This window comes from Heterodontus francisci, chromosome 8, assembly GCF_036365525.1.
Source record: "Heterodontus francisci isolate sHetFra1 chromosome 8, sHetFra1.hap1, whole genome shotgun sequence".
Lineage (NCBI taxonomy): Eukaryota > Metazoa > Chordata > Chondrichthyes > Heterodontiformes > Heterodontidae > Heterodontus > Heterodontus francisci.
In genome coordinates, this window is record NC_090378.1 from 22,664,520 (window position 1) to 22,684,277 (window position 19,758).

At 42.4% G+C, this 19,758-nt stretch overlaps 2 protein-coding genes across 6 annotated transcripts in view; one reads left to right on the forward strand and one right to left on the reverse strand.

Moving 5' to 3' along the window:
• Window positions 1–3,393: 3,393 nt before the first annotated feature.
• LOC137373186 (protein SPO16 homolog) lies at window positions 3,394–17,002 on the forward strand. Its single transcript, XM_068038042.1, has 5 exons — window positions 3,394–3,435; window positions 8,810–8,903; window positions 15,222–15,393; window positions 16,540–16,618; window positions 16,883–17,002. Exons 1-5 carry the CDS (start codon window positions 3,394–3,396, stop codon window positions 17,000–17,002), a joined length of 507 nt encoding a protein of 168 aa, XP_067894143.1.
• Window positions 16,377–19,758, reverse strand: part of glmna (glomulin, FKBP associated protein a) — a 63,380-nt gene continuing 59,998 nt past the window's right edge. For 4 of the 5 annotated variants that reach the window (XM_068036782.1, XM_068036780.1, XM_068036783.1 and 1 more), the window contains one exon: window positions 16,377–19,659. In XM_068036782.1, coding sequence (XP_067892883.1) covers window positions 19,534–19,659 — 126 coding nt within the window. In that variant the 3' untranslated portion in view covers window positions 16,377–19,533. The remainder of the gene's footprint in view (window positions 19,660–19,758) is intronic. The other variant, XM_068036784.1, reaches the window with a different exon arrangement.

Below are 19,758 nucleotides of genomic sequence, written 5' to 3' on the forward strand. Positions count from 1 at the left end.
TGGTTTTTCTTCTAATATATTAGAGAAACACATTATCCTGGTTACTGTGAAAATGCCTGGTAATATCATGGTAAATGTTTGTGTGGTGGGAAAGTTTTCAGGATACAAATGCATTTTCTTGTGAATTGTAGTGTTAGCAAAGGTTTGGAACTCCCCCCACCCCCCCCCCCCCCCCCCCTCCAAAGGTATGATAGTAGGCGAGTAATGAACAATATTGCCATATTAAGTAGGGGGTTCTACAGAACTATCATCTTTAGATGGTTTCCCCACAGTGAAAAGCTCTTCCATGAAGGAACTGGAGATCTCTGCTAGAAAAGAAGGTACTCTCATATACTCAGAACAGATGTTTAATGGAGCTGATATTTCAGTGCTTTCAAACCTCATCTTTACAGTTTATAAATACAAACCCTGGACCATGGGTGTAACCACAAGTTTAGTTTCTAGTTATTCCACCTAGTAAATGAAAAGTACTCTTGATCATTGAACAAGTTTGTTTTTTAGGGAAAAAACTGTATAAAGATTACACCTGAAAATGTAGATGTCTGTTCACTGTCCATTTTTATGTAGTGTCTAATGTAACTTTGCATTTTAATTTTCATAGATACTCATTCCAAACCTTGTCACTTTAATTTTCCGCTATATTTTTACTGTGTTCACTTTTCACAAAATTCTATGAATACACATTGATTTCCTGTAATGTTGCAAGGCCAAATGTACTTTTCAGGTGAAGTAAGGTTAAATAGACTAGTACATGTAGCTGTAATTGAGTCCTGTCTTTTATTTTTAAATTATAAATTCCCATTTTCACATTTAGATGGAAATTACCTCTGTCAACGGGTCATGCTGTAATGTAGCCTCTTCCCACTGGCACTGCAATATCTTACCTTGTGAGAGGATGCAATTCCAGCATGATCCAGCTTACATAGCCAGTTTCCATTATGAATGGACATGAAAATTTTATAATGGAAAACATTTCAAGAATTGGGTGGATTAAAGATTTTAATACATATACAATTGACGCAAAATAACAGCCGCTGTTTGGTTCACAATCTCACTATCTGCATAGCAGTTGTGGTTTAGTGAACACCTTGTGAATATGTTCTTTCTCCTATTGCTTTTGAGTGATCCCTAATGGGGAAAGTCTATGCGCATGGACAAAGTCAGGATAGGATCAGACTCTAATGCAGAGTTGACCAGCCTGTCAATAATTGGTGGCTAGGTAAACATGTGAAAGATCACCACATGTATGAACTATGAGTCAGTATCCTCAGAAATGGAGAAAAAAATTGAGGCAAGGGGCAATTTATAATTTTAAATAGCGTGTTGGAACAGCAGGTATACCTCTAACTGTAGTATTATAGGGTTTTGATATGTTTATTTAAATATATTGCTTTTAAACTGGATTGAATGTGATTTTAATATGTAGAATGATATTTCACTATTTTCAGATCCTATGGTGTCAAGTCCAAATATCAATGTGGATTTTCTAAAACAAAGTAAACACAATTTTCAATAAATTCATTTTTTAAGTTACATCGTCTTGCATGATTTTAATCTACTGCTGCCAGGGAGATGTATCAAGGGATGTAACTTTTGTGCTAGTTTTCATTTTATTTTAAAATAAAAGCAAAATACTGCAGATGCTGGAAATCTGAAATAAAACAAAGCATGGTGCTAGGTTTGCTGTGTATTTCCAGCATTTTGTTTTTGTCATTTTACTTTGATTTTTTAAAAATACGTTTTGAAATATAGTTGAAAGTGATCAGAGAACATTTATTTCCCACTTTTATTTAGAGATGCACTGAAAAACATTAGAGATAAATCAGGCAATGAGAAATGGAATAATGCTAATTGCATCAAAACAATTACACTTCATTACTGAATTATAGTTGGCACGTAGGAAACGGAATATGTAGTTTGTTTTTTAAAAAGGCTGTGGATTTACTTCCTCTACTCTTGGGGTGGTGAGGACGAGTCATCTAATCATAACCGCTGAAGCTTCTCTAGTGTCTTTCCTTGTTGGAAGGTTGCCTTTATGCTTGACCTCAAAGATGTATCGAGGATAATTTAATTCAAAGAACGTGAGTCACTTCTAAACCCGAAGGTGAGTAGCTAACTAATTTTAGAATAAATTTAGTGCAGACAATTTCTCTATCATCTTTTGCTCAGTGCAGTTTACATTTGTTACTTTGCACAAGACTACCCGGATGACATTTGTCAGATTAATGCAGATATCTATTTAGCAAATTCAAGTTTCCCACAAAACATTATTGTACTTTATAATAGTTTTTTAAAATTTACACTACACCGGACTATAAAAATATTTACTTTACTGGCCACTTCCTGCTGCCCTGGATGCTGTTCTTACTACCTTCCCCCCTCACTACTAAGTAGATATGCTTGATGTTTGCACATTGTGCTTTTGTGAGTACTGCATAGAGAGGGAATCTATCTGGAATCAAAACACGTTCAATGGATAAATGTATGATGGAATGAAAAACCCACCCTGCTACAGCATCCAGCTAAATGCAGAAGCTCTAGGTCTGGGGTTGCAATCTGCACCTGCAGAACCATCTGCAGTTATTAAGGACGTGTGTGACTCCTGACGTTGATTGATCGAACATGTTTTTCAATTTGTTCAGCTATCTAATGACTCTTCAAAGAAATCCAACAGCAGAAATCACATTATAGGAAAAGTTATCTTTCATTTTGTACTTTATGCCTTCATTTTTGTGTGAATTATTGGCATTTGCGTAATAGCATTGTGACTCTTAAGGTATTGTGTTTTTGACTAAATTAAAAAAAATTGCTGACCCCTACTTTAGATCAGTGTAGGTCAGATACCCAGTAACTCAATAGTTGCCAAGCCATCAGCTACCTCTGCATTGCTGAAAAACCATATCAACTACGACCAGGTCCATGTTTTTTCTGGATGCTGGATACTTCCAGTCAGGGCCCACTTACTTGAGTAGCATACCACCCTTGATTGGTACACTGGCCTTGGACTTTGGCTGAAGAACATTTGGTTCCACTCCTTTGCTTCATCTGAGGCTCAAAAATGCTTCTGCTGCTAGGATCAGTTTCTTTTGCATTATCTATACCTCCTTGATTGCTGCTTCCTAACCCATTCTGCTCTCTTTTTCATTTCATATTTTCCCAACCTCTGACAGCAGGTGTACCTTGTCAGGCAAATTACAATTGTAATTTATCTCTTAACTAAGACTGCTACCTAAAAAGGATGTGTTTGCTCATGCCTTGCAGTGCGCATTTTGCGCCAAATGCAAATCTCACTCATCTTCCCGCGCAGATGACGTCGACGGAACAAGCGCGGGAAAGCGCGCGCGTTTGTGACGTCAGGCACATGACGTACTGTGATGTCACGAGGACGGTGCCATGGCGACGGGTGGAGCCGTGATCGTCAGCACCGCACTTCAGGTGGGGGCGGACGGTAGACGTTAACAAATGGCTCTCACCATTGCTCTTGTTACAGGTCAAATCCCACTGTCTACAGCGAGCTACAATATTGGTGTAAAGATCGAACCGGCTCTTGACATTCCTCGTCTGGTGAAGCTGGGATGCTCTTAGCTCTACCTAATGGGAAAGGGGTTCGGTTTTAACCTCTTGTGTTGAGGCTCCTGGTGCTGCAGAAGGCGCCATGTTTTCCCAGTGCCACGTGGATTGGCAGCCGGTGCCCATGTGTGCAATTGTTCACAATTTGTGGCTTGCAGCTGAGGCACAGCAAAGGTCCACACAGGCCAGCAATGGTGGCCAGTGACCTCAGTTCAATTACAGGATTGCCATGCATGTGAGGCTACTGCCGCCCACAGCTCTTATCAATAATGGGAGTCTTAATATGAAACAAAAATTGAGCTACCGTATCTACTGAGGATGTTGGGTTGTAAGTCTTTGGATGGAAATCTCAATGTAAAATTTTAAAGGACATTTTCTGCTGTTGGCTACAGGGTGTTACAGTTTTTTCAGCAACACCCTTTGTCTTGATCATTTCCATTAGTAGTCTGAGCACCGCCCCACCCCACCGTAGCCTGTGTTCTGATGCACTGCCATGTTTGCATTGACATAGGACAGATCTAACAATCTTAATCATTTTAAATTGGGACACCTATTGGATGCACATTACATCTGCTAATTCAGAGGAAGAAAAAACTTATTAGACCACTTGATTTTAGTGAATCTGTTTTTAGATTTATTTACAAACAAAATACAGCAAAAGGCTATGGGTCCTGACAACACCCTGGCTGTAGTACTGAAGACGTGCTCCAGAACTGGCTAGGCCCTAGCCAAGCTATTCCAGTACAGCTGCAAGACTGACATCCACTGGACAATGTGGAAAATTGACCAGGTATGTCCTGTCCACAAAAAGCGTGACAAACCCAATCCAGCCAATTACCACCCCATCTTCTTCTTTGGCCTCCTTATCTCGAGAGACAATGGATAAGCGCCTGCAGGTGGTCAGTGGTGTGTGGAGCAGCGCCTGGAGTGGCTATCAAGGCCAATTCCAGAGGCTCTTCCACAGGTGCTGGAGAAAAATTTGTTTGTCGGGGCTGTTACACAGTTGGCTCTCCCCTTGCGCTTTTGTCTTTTTTCCTGCCAACTGCTAAGTCTCTTCGACTCGCCACACTTTAGCCCTGCCTTTATGACTGCCCGCCAGCTCTGGCGAACGCTGGCAACTGACTCCCACGACTTGTGATCAATGTCACAGGACTTCATGTCGCGTTTGCAGACGTCTTTGAAGCGGAGACATGGACGGCCGGTGGGTCTGATACCAGTGGCGAGCTCGCTGTACAATGTGTCTTTGGGGATCCTGCCATCTTCCATGCGGCTCACATGGCCAAGCCATCTCAAGCGCCGCTGACTCAACAGTGTGTATAAGCTGGGGATGTTGGCCGCCTCGAGGACTTCTGTGTTGGAGATACGGTCCTGCCACCTGATGCCAAGTATTCTCCGGAGGCAGCGAAGATGGAATGAATTGAGAGTTCGCTCTTGGCTGACATATGTTGTCCAGGCCTCGCTGCCATAGAGCAAGGTACTGAGGACACAGACTTGATACACTCGGACTTTTGTGTTCCGTGTCAGTGCGCCATTTTCCCACACTCTCTTGGCCAGTCTGGACATAGCAGTGGAAACCTTTCCCATGCGCTTGTTGATTTCTGCATCTAGAGACAGGTTACTGGTGATAGTTGAGCCGAGGTAGGTGAACTCTTGAACCACTTCCAGAGCGTGGTTGCCAATATTGATGGATGGAGCATGTCTGACGTCCTGCCCCATGATGTTCGTTTTCTTGAGGCTGATAGTTAGGCCAAATTCATTGCAGGCAGCCGCAAACCTGTCGATGAGACTCTGCAGGCACTCTTCAGTGTGAGATGTTAAAGCAGCATCGTCAGCAATGAGGAGTCCCTTGATGAGGACTTTCCGTACTTTGGACTTCGCTCTTAGATGGGCAAGGTTGAACAACCTGCCTCCTGATCTTGTGTGGAGGAAAATTCCTTCTTCAGAGGACTTGAACGCATGTGAAAGCAGCAGGGAGAAGAAAATCCCAAAGAGTGTGGGTGCGAGAACACAGCCCTGTTTCACGCCACTCAGGATAGGAAAGGGGTCTGACGAGGTGCCGCCATGTTGAATTGTGCCTTTCATATTGTCATGGAATGAGGTGATGATACTTAGTAGCTTTGGTGGACATACAATCATTTCTAGTAGTCTGAAGAGACCACGTCTACTGACGAGGTCAAAGGCTTTGGTGAGATCAATGAAAGCAATGTAGAGGAGCATCTGTTCGCGGCATTTCTCCTGTATCTGACGAAGGGGGAACAGCATGTCAACGGTCGATCTCTCTACACGAAAGCCACACTGTGCCTCAGGGTAGACACGCTCGGCCAGCTTCTGGAGCCTGTTTAGAGCGACTCGAGCAAAGACTTTCCCCACTATGCTGAGCAGGGAGATTCCACGGTAGTTGTTGCAGTCACCGCGGTCACCTTTGTTTTTATAGAGGGTGATGATATTGGCATCGCGCATGTCCTGAGGTACTGCTCCCTCGTCCCAGCACAGGCATAGCAGTTCATGTAGTGCTGAAAGTATAGCAGGCTTGGCACTCTTGATTATTTCATGGGTAATGCTGTCCCTCCCAGGGCCTTTTTCGCTGGCTAGAGAATCAATGGCATCACTGAGTTCCGATTTTATTGGCTGTATGTCCAGCTCATCCATGACTGGTGGAGGCTGGGCTGCATTGAGGGCAGTCTCAGTGACAACATTCTCCCTAGCGGCTATGACAGGTTCCAGCTCTTCATTATGAGATTGAGACCAGTCTGCATTTCTCTTTGCACGTTTGCCGTAGGTGGTCAAAGCTGACTCATAGATGGCGTCTCTGATGTGGGTCCATTTGGTCTCAGCAACCCCTGTGGGAGTGTTTTGAAGGGCTGTTACAAGTGAATTTAGAAATTTTTGTAACAGCTGTGGATGAGAAATTCTGCTCGTTTTGATGCGCGGGTGGCCCTTCTGCTTGGAATGATGCAACTTCTTTGGTCTGAGTCTGACCTTGCTGCACACCAGGGCTTGGTCGGTGTCGCAGTCCGCACTGTGGAAGCTGCGTGTGATTTGAACACTGTTTAAGGAGGCTCGCCTTGTGACAATGAGGTCTAGCTGTTGCCAACGACGCGATCTTGGGTGCCTCCATGAAACCTGGTGACAGGGTTTAGTGTGAGAGAACGAGTTGGTAATGCAGATGTTATGATAGGTACACAACTCAAGCAGTCTCTGCCCGTTCTTATTCATCCTTCCAACGCCATAGCGCCCAAGGCAGGAGGGCCATGAGTCATGGTCGGCCCCAACCCTGGCATTAAAGTCCCCCAGCAGGAACAGGCGTTCGGTGTTGGGGATGTTGCTAATGATGTTATGGAGTTCCTCGTAGAACTGGTCTTTAGCTTCAGGTGGGGAGCAGAGTGTTGGAGCATAGATGCTGAGTAGGTGTACTGGACCAGAGGTGGTGAGCAGTCGGATGAACAGTATGCGTTCCGAGTCATTTGAGGGAGGCTCTATCATGCTGAGCAAGGAGTTTCTGATGGCAAAGCCCACTCCATGCTGTCTTGGTTCTTCAGGATCCCTGCCCTGCCAGAATTCTACTGTCAATCATTATAGCAAAGTGATGGAACGTGTCTATCAAGCAGTGATATCCTGCTCACCAATGCTCAGTTTGAGATATGGCAGGGGCACACGACTCTGGACCTCATTACAACCTTAGTCCACGTATGAACAAAAGAGGTGAGGTGAGGGTGACCACCCTAGACATCAAGGCAGCATGTGGCTGACGTGGCATCAAGGAGCCCTAGAAAAATTGAAGTCAGTGGGAATCAGAGGGAAAACTCTCCACTGGTTGGAGTCATACCTAGCACAAAAAGATGGTTGTGGTTGTCAAAGGCCAATCATCCCAGCCCAAGGACATTGCTGCAGGAGTTCCTCAGGGTAGTGTCCTAGGCACAACCATCTTCAGCTGCTTCATCAATGACCTTTCCTCCATCATAAGGTCAAAAGTAGGGATGTTCGCTGATGATTGCACAGTGTTCAGCATCGTTTGCAACTCCTTAGATACTGAAGCAGTCTGTGCCCGAATGCAGCGAAACCTGGACTTTCAGGCTTGGGCTGGTAACTGCAAGTAACACTGCCTGACAGTTGTGTAGCGCAAATGACCATCTTCAACAAGAGAGAATCTAACCATCTCCCCTCAATGTTCAATGGCATTATCATCGCTGAATTCCCCCACCATCAACATCCAGGGGGTTGCCATTGACCAGAAACTGTCACTACAAGAAGAGGTCAGACGCTGGGGAATCTGCAGCAAGTAGAATCCCCATCTGAGTCCCCAAAGCCTGCCACCATCTACAAGGCACAAGTCAGGGGTGTGATGGAATACTTTCCATTTGCCTGAATGAATGCAGTTCCAACAACACTCAAAAAAAGCACGATGCCGTCCAGGGAAAAGCAGTCCACTTGATTGGCACGCTATCTACCACCTTAAACATTCACTCCCTCCACCACTGGCACATGCAGTGTGTACCATCTGCAAGATGCATTGCAGCAATTTACCAAGGCTCCTTTGACAGTACCTTCCAAATCTGCAACCTCTACCACTTAGGAAAACAAGGAAACGAGGGCAGCAGATGCATGGGAACACCACCTGCAAGTTCCCCTTCGAGTCATACACCATCCTGACTTGGAACTATATTGCCATTCCTGTCACTGTGTCAAAATCCTGCAACTCCCGAACAGCATTGTGAGTGTACCTACACCCCACAAGGACTGCAGCAGATCAGGAAGACAGCCCACCATCTTCCTGAGGGCCATTAAGGAATGGGAAATAAATGCTGGCCATGCCAGTGACATCCACATTCCATGAACAAATGATACACAGAAACCAAATCATATGGTGAACATACCAAATATTAAATAGTACAGTACTTAAATGAGAATTGGAATTAGTCGACAAGGCAAACCTATTTTCCAGTTTCTATTGTGTCCTTTCCATGTGGAGTCCACAGTTTTGGCATAAGTACATTTAATGCAGTTATTTTGGTGGACTCAGTCATGTAGTTTTCTTTACTTTATTACATAATGCTAACCAAATTATTTGTACAGATATCAGAAATTATTCTGCACTATTATAACAGCAAATTTAAAAAGTGTTAACATTTAAATTTGGAATAGTCATCCATATTTAGTTATTCCATGGCCCTATAGGTGGATTATTTTGATTCTCACTTGTACTGGTAAATGCACTATTTTGCTTTTCACTTTTTTTCAGCACCATGAAGCTATTTCATCTTTGTCGAATCAGCACCAGCGAATTAGATTCTCTGACTCTGTGATAATTGGATCAATCATTTTTCCACCTTCTGGTACAATTAATTAAACTAGTAGTTTATTGTATAATAGTTATGGTTCTACAACAAATATGTTCACAACTTCTGTTAGAAAATACAACATCAACATTCCATTGTGGTGTAGCATTCATTATATGCTAGAATGGAGTGTAATTGCCAAATGAATTTCAATATAGATAAATGTAAAGTTTTGGTGGGAAGAATAAGGAAGCCACATAATTCTTGGATAATGAGAGTCTAAATGGGATAGAGAAGCAAAGGGATTTAGGAGTACAGATACACAAATCACTAAAAGTAACGAAATAGGTTAACCAGGCCATAAAAAAGCAAACCAAGCACTGGGGTTCATTTCTAGAGGGATAGATTTGAAAAGCAGAGAAGTTATATTAAACTTGTATTGAACCTTGCTTAGGCCACACTTGGAATACTGTGCACAATTCTAGTCTCCATATTATACCAACAACAACTTGTATTTTTATGGACCTTAAATGTCGTAAAGAGTTAATTAAGGATGGCCAGCACAGCTTTGTAAAAGGTCGATCGTGCTTGGCTATTCTAAGTGATTTTTTTGTAACAGAGAAAGTTGATGAAGGGAATGCAATGGATGTTGTCTATATGGACTTTAAGACAGTGTTTGACGAAGTACCACAGTAAAAGACTGGTTAACAAAATTGAAGCTCATGAAATAGGAACGTCAGTGTCAGCTTGGATAAAAGAATGGCTTCTGGACAGAAAACAGTGAGTTGCGGTTGTTTTTCAGACTGGAGGATGGTAAACAGTGGTGCGCCCCAAGGGTCAGTGCTACGACCACTGCTTTTTCTGAGATATATAAATTACTTGGATATTGGAATACAGAGTAAGATTTCAAAATTTGATACCAAACTTGGAGCTGTGGCAAACAGGTTGATACCAGTTGACTGCAACAGGACATGGATCGGCGAGCAAAATGGGCAGACAAATGGCCGATGGAATTTGGTACAGTTAAGTGTGAAGTGATGCATTCTGGCAGAAGGGATAGGAAGAGGCAATATAGGCTTAATGGCACAGTTCTAAACAGTGTACAGGGACAGAGGGACCTGGAGGTTCATGTGCATAGATCTTTGAGGTCGCAGGCCATATTGAGAAAGTAATTGGCAAAGCATACAGGATCTTGGGCTTCATAAATAGAGGTATTGAGTACAAAAGCAGGGAAGTTATGCTGAACTTGTATAAAGATCTGGTTAGGTCACAACTAGAGTACTGCATCCAGTTCTGGTCACGACACTTTAGAAAGGATATGAGGGTCTTTGAGAGGGTGCAGAATTACTAGAATGGTTCCAGGGATGAGGGAATTTAGCTACAAGGTTAGGTTGGAGAAGCTGAGATTGTTCTTGGAGTTAAGGAGTCGAGGGGAGATCTACAAGGTCTACAAGATTATGACAGGTTTAGATAAAGTAGGCAAAGAAAAGCTGTTCCCATTAGCTGATTATACAAGGATTAGAGAACACAGATTTAAGGTATTGGGCAAGAGATACGGGGGTGCGGAATGTGAGAGAGAACTTTTTTTACACAGTGTTTGGTAAAGACCTGGAATTCACTGCCTATGAGGGTGATGGGAGACAATCAATGATTTCAAACATGGGAAGTCAGCCAGGAGTGTGTTGGAATAGTGAAATTGAGAGGTAACAAAGGCGTGGAGGATGGGCCGGAATTTTGCAGTCCCCCAACGAGCAGGTGGGGGGGCGTAAAATTGAGGGGGAGGCAGGACGGGCCATTCCAGATCCCCTCCCACCCCCGCTGCAATTTTACATGGGGTGGCAGCGGCGAGAAATGGCCGGTCCACCCAGGCCAATCAAGGCCCTTAAGTTGCCAATTAACTGCCACTTAAGGGCCTCCTCCCACCACCACAGGTATTTTACCCTCGGTGACCGGATGGCAAAGGCCCCAAGAACCCAACCTGGTAAAACCAGGTGGCCTTCTTGCGGGCTGGGAAGGGACCCTCCTGATGGGGCACACTGTGCCCCACAGATGGCCGCTCCCGAAGCCCCAATCATCCCCAACTCATAACATTCTTCTCCGGTGAGGCCCTAAAAACTTACCTTAGTTCCAGGACCATCCTTCATCTTCCTTGTGATAGCTGGGTGTAGTCCCAGCAGTGGCCATAGCTCCCAGTGGCACTGCTGGGACTAAGAGCTGCCAGCCCACTGATTGGCCGGCAGCTCCATTAGACGGGACTTGCTGCCTCAAGGAGGTGGAAGTCACGCCCAGGACCAATTAAGGGCCTGGGGAGCAAAAAATTCCGGCCTGGCTCCCCAGGCCTGGTGGAGGTGGGCTCACCATTGACTTTTTGGACCTCCCACCCAACGTAAAATTCCAGCCATGGTTTCAGCAGCAGATGGGCTGAGGCAGGGGAGGAGTTAGATGATGTTATGGAGACCGAAATAGGCGGTCTTAGTGATGGCATAGATTTATGATCAGATGCTCATCTCAGGTTCAAATATAACTCCAAGGTTGTGAACAGTGGTTCAACCTCAGACGTTTGCAGGGAAGCAAGATGGAGTCACCAAGGAATGGAGTTTGTGGCTGGGACCAAAAACAATGGCTTCAATTTTCCCAATATTTAGTTGGAGGAAATTTCTGCGACATCCAGTACTGGATGTCGGACGACGAGTCTGATAAGTTGCGAGACAGTGAAGGGGTCAAGAAGGGTGATTGTGAAGTAGAGGTGGGTGTCAGCGTATATGTAGAAACTGGCACTGTGTTTCTGATGATGTCACCATGGGCAGCAAGTAGATGTAAATTAGGAAAGGGCCAAGGATAGGACGTTGGGGGCTCCAGAGGTAATGGTGCAGGAGCAGAAGAGAAGCCATTGCAGGCGATTTTAAGATTAGATAGGATAGAATCGAGCACATGCTGGAAAGGCTTTCAAGGTGGATGGTGTGGTTAGCCGTGTCAAATGTTGCAGACTGGTATGAAGAAGGACAAGGAAGGATAATTTACTTTTATCAGTTACATAGGATGTTACTTGTGACTTTGATGAGAACGATTTATGTATTGTGGCAGGGGCAGAAACCTGATTGTAGGCATTTTTTAAAATTTCTTCTTGGGATGTAAGCGTCACTGGCTAAGCCAGCATTTATTGCCCATCCCTTAATTGCCCTTGAGAAGGTGGTGGTGAGCTGCTTTCTTGAACGACTGCAGTCCATGTGGTGTAGGTACACCCAGGGTGCTGTTAGGGAGGCAGTTCCAGGATTTTGACCCAGCAACAATGAAGGAACGGCAATACATTTCCACGTTAGCATGGTGTGTAGCTTGTAGGTGATGGTGTTCCCATACTCTTGCTGCCCTTGTCCTTCTAGGCAATATAAATCGTGAGTTTGGTAGGTACTAGCGAGTTACAACAGTCATCTTGTATGGTACACATTGCTGCCACCGTGCACTAATGGTGGAGATAGTGAATGTTTAAGGTGGTGGATGAGGTGCCAATCAAGCAGACTGCTTTGTCTTGGATGGTGTTGAGTTTCTTGAATGTTGTTGAATTTGCACTCATCCAGGCAAGTGGAGAATATTTCATCACAATCCTGACGTGCTTTGTAGATGGTAGACAGGCTTTGGGGAGGTCAGGAAGTGAGTTACTCGCCACAAAATTCCCAGCCTCTGACCTGCTCTTGTAGAGGTAATGGTGTGGGAGTGGGAAGAGAAGCCATTGGAAGTGATACTCTGGCTACAATTAAATAGATAAGAATGGAACCAGGTGAGAGCAGTCCCATGCAGCCAGACAACAGTGGAGAGGCGATGGAGGATGGTGTGGTCAACTGTGTCAAAGGCTACAGACAGGTCAGGAAGGATGAGGAGGAATAGTTTACGTTTGTCACAGTCACATAGGATGTAATTTGTGACTTTGATAAGAACCATTACGGTACTGTAGCAGGAGTGGAAACCTGATCGGAGGGATTCAAACATGGAGTTCTGGGAAAGATGGGGACGGATTTTGGAAGTGACAGCACATTCAAGGACTTTGGAGAGGGAAAGGATATAAAGGCATTGAGGAAGGTGCAAAAAAGAGTAACATGGAAGGACATGCTTATTAAGAATGGCTGAACAGGCTGTAACTCTTTTCACCAGTTAAAAAGACTGAGGGGTGACCTGATATAGTCATTTAAGTTAATGAAAGGGTTTGATAGGGTAGATGTAAACTCTGCCTGCAGGACCTTATCCTTCTTTCTACTTATGTCATTGGTACTAATATGGACCACAACTGCTGGCAGTTCACCCCCCCTTCAGAGTGCTCTCCAGCCGCTCAGTGACATCCTTGACCCTGGCATCAGAGAGGCAACATACCATCCTGAATTCACGTCTGCAGCCACAGAAACTCCTGTCTGTTCCCCTATCAAATTCCCTATCACTACTGATTTCCCAACCTTCCTCTTGTCCCCCATACAGCTGAGCCAGCTGTGGTGCTGTGGATTTGGCTCTAGCCACACTCCCCAGAGGAACCATCATTCTCATCAGTATTCAGAAAGGAATACTGGTTGGACAGTGAGATGCACTTGGGCAACTCCTGCACTAACTGCCTGGTCTTCCTTGACTGCTTGGCAGTCACCCATTCCTTCTCTACCTGCATAACCTTAAGCTGCGGGATTACTACATCTATAAATGTGTTTGCGGATGCGCTGCAGTGACACCAGCTGCTGCTGAAGCTCTGAAGCCCAGAGCTTGAGCAGTTGACAGCACTTTCTGCAAATGTGGTTGTTCAGTTCCCACATGGAACAGGATGCGCATTCTACAGGACCAAGCTGCCCTGCTATGCCTCTATTTGTTAGATTATTGCATTTAGTACCTAAATATAAGACTCACCAGCTGCTTCTCCTGTGCTGACATCACTTTATTTTATAGGGAAGTTAACTGAAATTTTTTTATTTAACTATTATCTAAATACCTTAAATTTTAAGTTCCTGAAAAATATAGACTTCTTTAGTGTTGCTATCCCTAGTTATTTAATTTAACTTTATCCCCTAGATCTGATTTAATTGAGCACTGATTTTAATTATATGATAACTTATCAAATTGGCTTAGTTTTTAGCTTTTATACTAACTAATTGATCAAGACTAGTGATTTAATTTAGATGAAATGAAAAGCTTACCAGTATACTCACCCAATGACTGGGTCAAAATCCTGGAACTCCCTAACAGCACTGTGGGTGTACCTACACCCCAAGGACTGCAGCGGTTCAGGAAGGCAGCTCACCACCACCTTCTCAAGGGCAATTAGGGATGGGCAATAAATGCTGGCTCAGCCAGCGATGCCCATATTCCACAAACAAATATGAAAAAGTAACTCCTTGTCTTGTGATGTCACTTGATTTTTCTTTTCCCTTCCGGTTCGGTTCAGACTCGCAGCCTGCTCCGATCCCAGCCTGCTTTATAATGCTCCACTCCAATCCTAACCTGTTTTATGTTTCTCTGCTCCAATCCTGGCCTGCTTTACGTTTCTCCGCTCCGATCCCAGCCTGCTTTATGGTTCCATGCTCTGATCCCAGCCTGCTTTATAATGCTCCACTCCAATCCCAACCCGTTTTATGTTTCTCTGCTCCAATCCTGGCCTGCTTTACATTTCTCCGCTCCGATCCCAGCCTGCTTTATGTTTCCCTGCTCTGATCCCAGCCTGCTTTATAATGCTCCACTCCAATCCCAACCTGTTTTACGTTTCTCTGCTCCAATCCTGGCCAGCTTTACATTTCTCCGCTGCGATCCCAGCCTGCTTTATGTTTCCCTGCTCTGATCCCAGCCTGCTTTATGATGCTCCACTCCAATTCCAACCTGCTTTATCTTTCTTTGTTCTGATTCTGCTTTATGTTTCTGCACTCGATCTCAACCTGCTTTATATTTCTCCGCTCCAATCCCGGTCAGCTTTTCGGGGCAGTCTTAATAGTTACTCCCTTCTCCATCCATTTTTACAACTTGCAAAGAAAACTCTGACATTCTTACATGTGATAAGTGCTGTTTAAATACAACTGTTAGGGAACATCATGTTTATCATTGTTGAAATCAAAAAATGGATAGCCATCCTTCCAATTATCAGGCTTGTAAAGTTGACAATGGCACATTGTGTATAAGAAAATAAATATTTAGAAACATTCTACATTTATATTACTCTGCTGATGTTACCTCTGTTTAACGAGAAAAATTGAAATTCAGGCAAATAGTCCATAAGCGCCGTTCGATTCCTCTTCTTCACATGATTTACTAGATTCTTGCAAAACATTTTCCATGATTTACTAAAACAATGTTTTTCCATTTTCAGAAACTTTGGGGTTTTGTGTTATTAACTAACTATATTTATAATTTTCTCAGGTGTTGCCTTTATTATAGTGGAGATTCAAGATTTCTGCGACAAATCTACAGAAGCAAAGCTAATAGAGCGTATTGAGCAGTTTGTCCATATTCATAGAAACAGTTTCCTGCTTTTGGCTGCAGCCCTTTATGGTCCCAAAGAATGGGAAATACTATTTAAACTTCAACAAAGGTATTTAATGTGAAACGAGTATTTAAAACCTGCACTATTTACATCTGAACTAACAATTAGTTATTCAAAATCTAGTGAATTTCTCCTAAGACAAAGTGAGATATTTCAGCAAACAGAAAACTTGCTCAGGTTATTGTTGTTATTAAGCATTCATATTTTCACCATTAATTGAAATCCTAAAGCTTTGTAGATAGCAGTATATTGCTCTGAAGCTATTTGATTTTCAGAAAATCTTACAGAACAGGGTAGGGCAATAAATAACAAAAGTTAAAGGGGATTTAGGCAACTGAAAGTAAAAATTATTGGTTTAAAGATGTAGATCGTTGCCAGACGCTGTAGTTAAGGTATTACATTTTTGTTTTTTTCTTCCTTTTTTACTCTTCCCAGTGTCCATGTACCACACTATTACCCACCCACCCCAACCCCGCCCCAGGTGACAGGACAGGAGACTACTTGCAGCGCAAAACCATGAATAGAGTGGCTTTTTTCCTCTGAGTAACTGACATCAATTGGGAGGAGTACAGAAAGGAAAATTTGGTGGTGGGGATGAAGATAACTTTTGAAGTGCAGTCATTATTAAAATAGGCAAACAAGATAACCAATTTGCACACAATTAAGATCCTGCAAACGGTAAATGAATGGCTGACCAGATAATATGTTTTTGGTGGTATTGATTGCGAGAAGAAGGATGGCGAGGGGGCGGAGGAGTGGCAGTATGTGAATTGCTCCTTAGGAGAGCCAGCACGGACACGATGGGTTGAATGGCCTTCTGTGCTGTCACGATTCTATGATTATCTGCTCTTCTTCTAATAGTATCATGAGATCTTTTACATTCATTTGAGCAGGTAGGCAGGGCCTCCATTTAACATCTCAACCAAAAGATATACTTCCAATAATGCACTGGGTCTACATTACTGAACTGTCAGCCTAGATGTGGAACGCTACCGACTGAGTCAGGCTAACACTGTTAAAGTACTTTACTACTCAAGAGAAAAAGGCTAGTTCCTAAGAACAACTCGTTCTCGAGACATTAATATAAAAAATAACCTGTCGCTGCAAGTAACCTAACTTTGTATTTCTGTCTGCTTAGTTTCACTTAGTTAACACCGAGATTAGCTTTGGTATTTCAAAAGTTTTTTTTTGCAGATTTCTAGGTAGTAATCTGAGAATCATACCTGCACACAATACTGGTGATATGGTCAAGAGTATGCTCACTATAGCCAAGGTAAGTATACCTCTTAACATCTAAGATTTCACAAAACATATCAGTATTGCATCTTGATCTTACACGTGAACTAATATAAGGCAGGTACAGTTATAGTACTTTTATTCAGGGTGAATGTAATTGTTAGTACATTGATTTAGTAACAGTAAGAATGGAGCTTTAATTTCTGTAAATATCTGCTATTAACTGATGAGAACATCTAGAGTAATGTTGGTCATATGTTACATAAATGGTCAATCATTCAAATACTTATTCCTTATGAAGGCTACACGTAAACCACATGTGGACAGTGTTCGTGACCGCATCGCCATGATCCGAGCTCAGATTATAGAACGTAGTCCTGTCTGGGAGATGCTTCACAAGCGACAGCTAAATGATGCATAAAGTGAACAACTATAAATAAGGTGTTAGTGGTTCATAATGCTTAGTATTCTATAAAACTATTTTCAGTAAAATAACATGTTCAATTCATAAAGGTGTTTGTGACTAACATGCTGATGTGTTAGAAAGTTGGAAATAAAATTCATTGGTTGTAGCATTTTTAAAAATCTCAGTAATTGCTTCTTTTAATGGTTCATGATGCTCTCCCACCAGTTGAAACATCATCCATTTAAAGAGTTAGTATATAGGTGATAATTTTCTCATTTATTTACATATAGAAACTAACAACTTGTCAACCATTTTTGTAACATAGTATAACTTTTAATGGATGTAGATCAATTTGTCATTCCCTGCATCCAGCACTATCCAAGGTACAATATTTAAAAGTTGAAAATATGTATGGTAGCACTGAAAAACCAATATGCTGTGCCATAGCAGTGGACGAATGCAAGTTCAATTTCTTCAGGCTTGTGTGCAGTATAAACACCAGCACAGACTAATTGGGACCAATGGCCGGTTTCTGTATAATTCTATGTATTTAGTTCCAGAAGCAAGCTGGTGTTGGGCGTCCTTGATGGGCAAGTGGCATTGGCAAGGACCAAGAGCAAGCCTTCCCCATCACCAGGAGAGAGGAGGGGAAAGGAAATGACATTCATAAATTTGAATGAATGACACAATGTGGTTATGTTCTCCAGCATACCAGTGTACTAAAACATGCTAGGTGAATGTAACTGAAACAGAAAATGCTGGATAGGTTCATTGTTATCTAAAAGACACAGATTAATTGTTGAGAAGAATAATTCTTTGTCTATCAGGTCCTATTCAACCACTGTGTATTTCCAACATTTTATATTTTTTGATCTCTCTTCCAACATTCACTGCCTTTTTTCAATCTCTACTATCCTAGGAGACAAGTTTTTTTCTCATCATGATTTCCAACAAATTCCCAATTTTAGCCCAGAGGTAAGAGCTCAGATCTCTCAGCTCTTAGTGACCGATGCTACAGGCAGCTCAAGAATGCACCTACTACCAGGCAAACTACAGCAAAGAAAAGGGAGGAACAGGGGCACGATGAGCCCAGTACAGCCCAGCAATTTTTCCCATAAGTGAGCTTTTAGTTCAAATATTAGGGAGGAGGAACTTTCCCATAGGAAAACAAGAAAAGAAACCATGGGGCATTCCCAACTCTTCTCATTGCAAGATCAAAGGACACTGTTGTCATGTGGCTGATAGCTAACAATCTGCAACATGGCACAAGGATAGAAGTAGAGATTTTTTTGGATGAAGACAGCACATCATCTAACAAAGTATATTTTCACCTATTACTAAGTGAATCTCCACGTGCAAGCTTAAAAGGGGAAAGGGGAAGGATGGTGAAATTGGCTCCCTAGTCTTTCCTCAGTGTTGCTTTAGAAAGTATAAAGTAACTTTTTTTTTCTTCCAATTCAAATTGTTTGGCTTCCACTCAGAACTTCACCAGAGCATGGAAAGATAAGGAATTCAGCATTGTAGAATATTACTGGCACAAACTCATAGTCCACTGCTACACAACCATTAGCTTACTTCGTATATGAAGAACTAGGTAGTTAATTGTATGGTTCTTATGAATTATAGGCCTGATGCTACTCAGTAAATTCTGTACACAATATACATTACCAAAAACTTTATGTATTAGGTCTACAACCATTTGGGCTTTATTAACTGTCCAATTAAAATGCAATGTCAGGAACATGTAATAACTGATAACTGAGTGATGTTCTCAGGGAGGCCCACTAGTTTTAGGGCATTCAATTACCTGATTAGTTGAGTTAATTATACAAAATATAACAGACTGGATTTTGTGGTAGTAATGACTGTGAAACTCTCAGCGTTCACCATCATTACTCCTCAAACTGACAGCAACTTCTGGAGTCTGCACAGGTGCAGTTAAACACGAAAATTAATTTGCCCTTTTATGTTATGTGTCTCACTGTAAAAGTCCTAGCGTGGGAATAGGGATATTGCTAGATTTTTGTGGGCAGCTTTCTTCGAAGTCAGCAGCGAGCGCCATCACTTCGCCGCTCACCGTCAAGTCTGGGCCAATATATCTTAGTAAATTCAACGATAATAAGAAAGATATTTTTCTCTCATGCCTCTACCACGTTGGTAGCGTAGCACCACACTGCATACCTATCAAATAGGATTTTTACGAAGTTCAGTGTGGCTCTTTTGTTCACAATCATCATCAAGTTACCACTAATTCTTTCTTAACTACCTGCAGGTGTATGCTGTTATCATTAGAGACGTATGCAGTAACACAATGAAGCTGAAGTTCTTTTTAAACCTTAAGTATTCAGATGATACATCACCTCTTCTGGGTAGTTTGTCTACAGAATTTCAGTACAAATGGATGCCTTATGATGAAATTATTTCAAATTATCCTGTAGAAAGACTGATTTGAACAATAGTATATAAATGAATCCCTCTAGTAAATAGTGTTAACTAAAAGGTCAGAAGGTATATTTACAACGCTTTCACACTGTTCCCTTGTAAAACTAAAAAACTTCACTGGCCGCATTTTTATCCTCTGCTCTGGATTTCATCTTTGGCTCAATCAGCTCTTCTATTCGTGCCTGTATACTTTCCATTACATCAAATGTGTAGATAGCCGACTGCAGAACCTGAAATGATGGCAGTTAACACGGATGAATTAATGTAATATTATGGTTTAATGGGAGTATAAGACCCCTAACTTCAAAACAGTGATGAGTGTAAAAATA

Bases quoted from the DNA above. Each gene is read 5' to 3' on its own strand.
- LOC137373186 (XM_068038042.1), top strand. From the start codon at position 3,394: ATGGCGACGGGTGGAGCCGTGATCGTCAGCACCGCACTTCAG. The intron at 3,436-8,809 runs GTGGGGGCGGAC...ACTTTTTTTCAG, and splicing joins TCGTCAGCACCGCACTTCAG to CACCATGAAGCTATTTCATC. The intron at 8,904-15,221 runs GTACAATTAATT...TAATTTTCTCAG, and splicing joins AATCATTTTTCCACCTTCTG to GTGTTGCCTTTATTATAGTG.